At 31.8% G+C, this 768-nt stretch overlaps 1 protein-coding gene across 2 annotated transcripts in view; it reads right to left on the minus strand.

Annotated features, from left to right (window-relative positions):
• Positions 1-205: 205 nt before the first annotated feature.
• Positions 206-768, minus strand: part of ALDH2 (aldehyde dehydrogenase 2 family (mitochondrial)) — a 30,323-nt gene continuing 29,760 nt past the window's right edge. For both annotated transcript variants that reach the window (XM_018558328.1, XM_018558327.1), the window contains one exon: positions 206-244. In XM_018558328.1, coding sequence (XP_018413830.1) covers positions 212-244 — 33 coding nt within the window. In that variant the 3' untranslated portion in view covers positions 206-211. The remainder of the gene's footprint in view (positions 245-768) is intronic.

A 768-nucleotide genomic window follows, 5' to 3' on the forward strand; every position in this document is an offset into this window, starting at 1 on the left:
TAAAAAAACAAACAAAAAAAAAAAAAAAAAAAAAGAAGAGCATTGTGGAATAGAAAAGTAGCTTTTTAGTAAGGGGATAACATAGTAAAAGACTAGACATTCTATTTGTTGACGGATAACTGCCGACTTCACATTTCTTTTGTGTATAAAATCCACAGCATTGAAAACAGAACACATGATTTGCATATGGATGACATGATTTTCAGGATTTTTACGAATTCTTTTGTGGGATTTTGATGGTCACCTGTAAGATAGGAGATATGATGTTATAAGATGTGACTGACAAAGACTTCTACTTTTAGCAGTGTGTGTTAGATAACATGTAGGCATTTAACATTCAATGGCAAAGGTCATCTGATAGCTGTAAGCTATTTACGCAAAAAAATTAATTTAAAAAAAACAAAAAAAAAACAAAAACATATTTCTTTCCGATCTTTTATTATTCAATCCAAGAAAACAGGCCGATATATTTCTGTAGTTTGTGTTATCAGAAATGCTGCAGTTGTCATTACCAGTTTAATGTAGTGTGGTAACCCCCTTAGGGAAGACTAAAGCTGGTCATAGACATCCCAACTGCTCCTAGGTCATCCCTGACACCTCTAGCACTGGCTTAATCAGGGGAAATAGCAACTGGTAACATTTCTAACCTGTCAAACCTCTATGAGGGCCCATTCACACATCCATTTTTTGCCTGATGTGTTTTCCATTAATAAAATTAGAATAAAAAAAAAAAAAATAAAAAAAAAAAAAAAAAAAAAAAAAAAAATA

The sequence above is a fragment of the Nanorana parkeri genome, unplaced genomic scaffold (assembly GCF_000935625.1).
Source record: "Nanorana parkeri isolate BGI_ZX_2015 unplaced genomic scaffold, ASM93562v1 scaffold331, whole genome shotgun sequence".
Taxonomy (NCBI): Eukaryota; Metazoa; Chordata; class Amphibia; order Anura; family Dicroglossidae; genus Nanorana; species Nanorana parkeri.